The sequence below is a fragment of the Cornus florida genome, unplaced genomic scaffold, assembly GCF_030987335.1.
Source record: "Cornus florida cultivar Cherokee Brave unplaced genomic scaffold, ASM3098733v1 CherokeeBrave_3.0.0_Hap2_Chr05, whole genome shotgun sequence".
NCBI classification, from domain to species: domain Eukaryota; kingdom Viridiplantae; phylum Streptophyta; class Magnoliopsida; order Cornales; family Cornaceae; genus Cornus; species Cornus florida.
The window spans coordinates 52,074,080-52,076,267 of NW_026775575.1; the positions used below are offsets into that span (position 1 = coordinate 52,074,080).

General features: G+C 30.9%; 1 protein-coding gene across 1 annotated transcript; it reads left to right on the forward strand.

Annotated features, from left to right (window-relative positions):
• Positions 1–456: 456 nt before the first annotated feature.
• LOC132309271 (secreted RxLR effector protein 161-like) lies at positions 457–1,983 on the forward strand. Its single transcript, XM_059807588.1, has 2 exons — positions 457–1,015; positions 1,895–1,983. Exons 1-2 carry the CDS (start codon positions 457–459, stop codon positions 1,981–1,983), a joined length of 648 nt encoding a protein of 215 aa, XP_059663571.1.
• The last annotated feature ends 205 nt before the right edge of the window (positions 1,984–2,188 follow it).

The following is a 2,188-nucleotide window of genomic DNA, read 5'->3' on the forward strand; positions in this document are numbered from 1 at the left end:
GAGTCTATTCGACTTCTTTTTGCTCTTGCATGTCACTTTAAATTCAAATTGTTCCAAATGGATGTGAAAAGTACTTTTCTAAATGGTATTTTACAGGAAGAAGTTTATGTAGCACAACTAAAAGGTTTTATTGATTCACATAATCATGATTTTGTTTTTCATCTTAAAAAGACTCTTTATGGTTTAAAGGAAACATCTAAAGGATGGTATGAGAAGTTAACTTCATATTTATTGTACAAGGGCTTCAAAAGAGAAGGAGCAGATAAAACATTATTTATTTTTAGGAAAGGAAAAGATTTTCGTGTTGCTCAAATATATGTGGATGATATTATTTTTGGCGTTACATGTGATAACCTTTTTCATACTTTTTCTAAAGATATGAGTAAAGCTTTTGAAATGAGCATGGTTGGTGAACTAACTTTCTTTCTAGTTCTCTAAGTGAAACAACTTGATGATATGATTTTCATATCTCAATCAAAGTATGCAAAGCAGCTAGTTAAGAAGTTTGGTATGAAAGATTCAAAGCATATTCAAACTCCTATCAGTACTTCATTCAAATTAGATAGAGACTCTGATCCTAACAAGGTTGATCATTTCTTGTATAGAAGTATGATTGGTAGATTGTTGTATTTGGCAGCAACTAGGCAAGATATTTCATTTAGTGTATGTGTTTGTACTAGGTATCAAGCTGATCCTAGAGAACAACACATTCTTGCAGTTAAGCACATTATTCATTATATCAATAGTACATTGAATTATGGATTGCGTTATTCTTCTGAGTCTAACTCTAAGAATGCATGCTATACTGATGCTGATTGGGCTGGAAATAAGGATGATAGAAAGAGTACTTTAGGTGGATATTTCTATGCTGGTACTAATCTTGTTTCATGGTACAACAAGAAGCAAAATTGTATATCTTTATCATCTTGTGAGGCTGAATACATTGCTGCTGGAACTTATTGCATGCAATTGCTTTGGATGAAACAGATGCTTCTTAATTATGGAGTTGATCAAGGTACTATTTCTATCTTTTGTGATAATACTAGTACAATTAATATTTCAAATAATCCAATTTTGCATTCTAGGACTAAACACATTGACATTCGACATCACTTTCTTAGGGAACTTGTTGAACAAAATGTCGTGTCTTTGGAAAAAGTGTAAACTGATCAGAATTTGACTGATATTCTCATTAAACCATTAGATGCTCCTAAGTTTTCTCATTTTAGGAAATCTATTGGTGTCTGTTGTCTTGATTAGATGCATTGCAAAGACATAGTCTAGAAAGGATCTTCATGCATATCTTAAGAGTCTAGATTATGTTTTTGGGAAGTTAAGCAAACCATATTGATTGAGTATGTTGAACACAAGGAGTTTCATGACATATACATTAGCTATAGAAAGCATACAATGGTTATGATTTGATGAAGTTGATTTTGCTTACTTATTTCGTATAGTAAATTAATCATTGATAGTACATTTACTTGAGATGTCATTGTTTTGGTCAAATATAATGTTGATATGATTGATCGTTATTTTAGAATTTAAACTTGATTTATGTGTTTTAGACCAAAAGAGTGAAAAAAAAAAAGAAAATTGAAAAATAGCTTGGAATGAAAAAGTTTTTAAAATAGAATGGAAAAATTTATTATTTAAAAAAAAGGTGAGATGGAAAAGGCTACCTTTGGGATTTATCCGAAAGCTACCTTGACTCGAAACAAATGAGAATAAGGGAAAGAGCTGGCTGCCCATAAGCGTGAAAGCCGCCAATGTGCAAAAAGAAAAATGGAGCATAAAGAGAGAAAAAAAAATGTGTTTTGCACATGGTGATTGTTTGATTTCTAACGATATATAATATCATTGATGTATAATATGAAATTTGAACAATTGACAGATCATTTGTTTTTGGATCTTGGTGGTAATTTTACTACACTTACTAAGTTTGTGGAACTTAAAAGAATTGATCTTGGTTATTTCCATTGATACATATAATCTTGTGGAGTATACAATCTCATTGGTTTCAATTTACAAGATTAATATAGTTGGTTACTTCCTTATTCTAGGATTTTTCTTCCTTACGACCCTTATTTTGTGACAAAAAGGGGGAGAGAGTTTAGAGTTATATCATTCAAGGGGAGAGATATTTTGATAGATATTTTTGCATTAAGGGGGAAAACCATTGATCATT

Bases quoted from the DNA above. Each gene is read 5' to 3' on its own strand.
- LOC132309271 (XM_059807588.1), top strand. From the start codon at position 457: ATGATTTTCATATCTCAATCAAAGTATGCAAAGCAGCTAGTTAAGAAG. The intron at 1,016-1,894 runs GTACTATTTCTA...AACAATTGACAG, and splicing joins TAATTATGGAGTTGATCAAG to ATCATTTGTTTTTGGATCTT.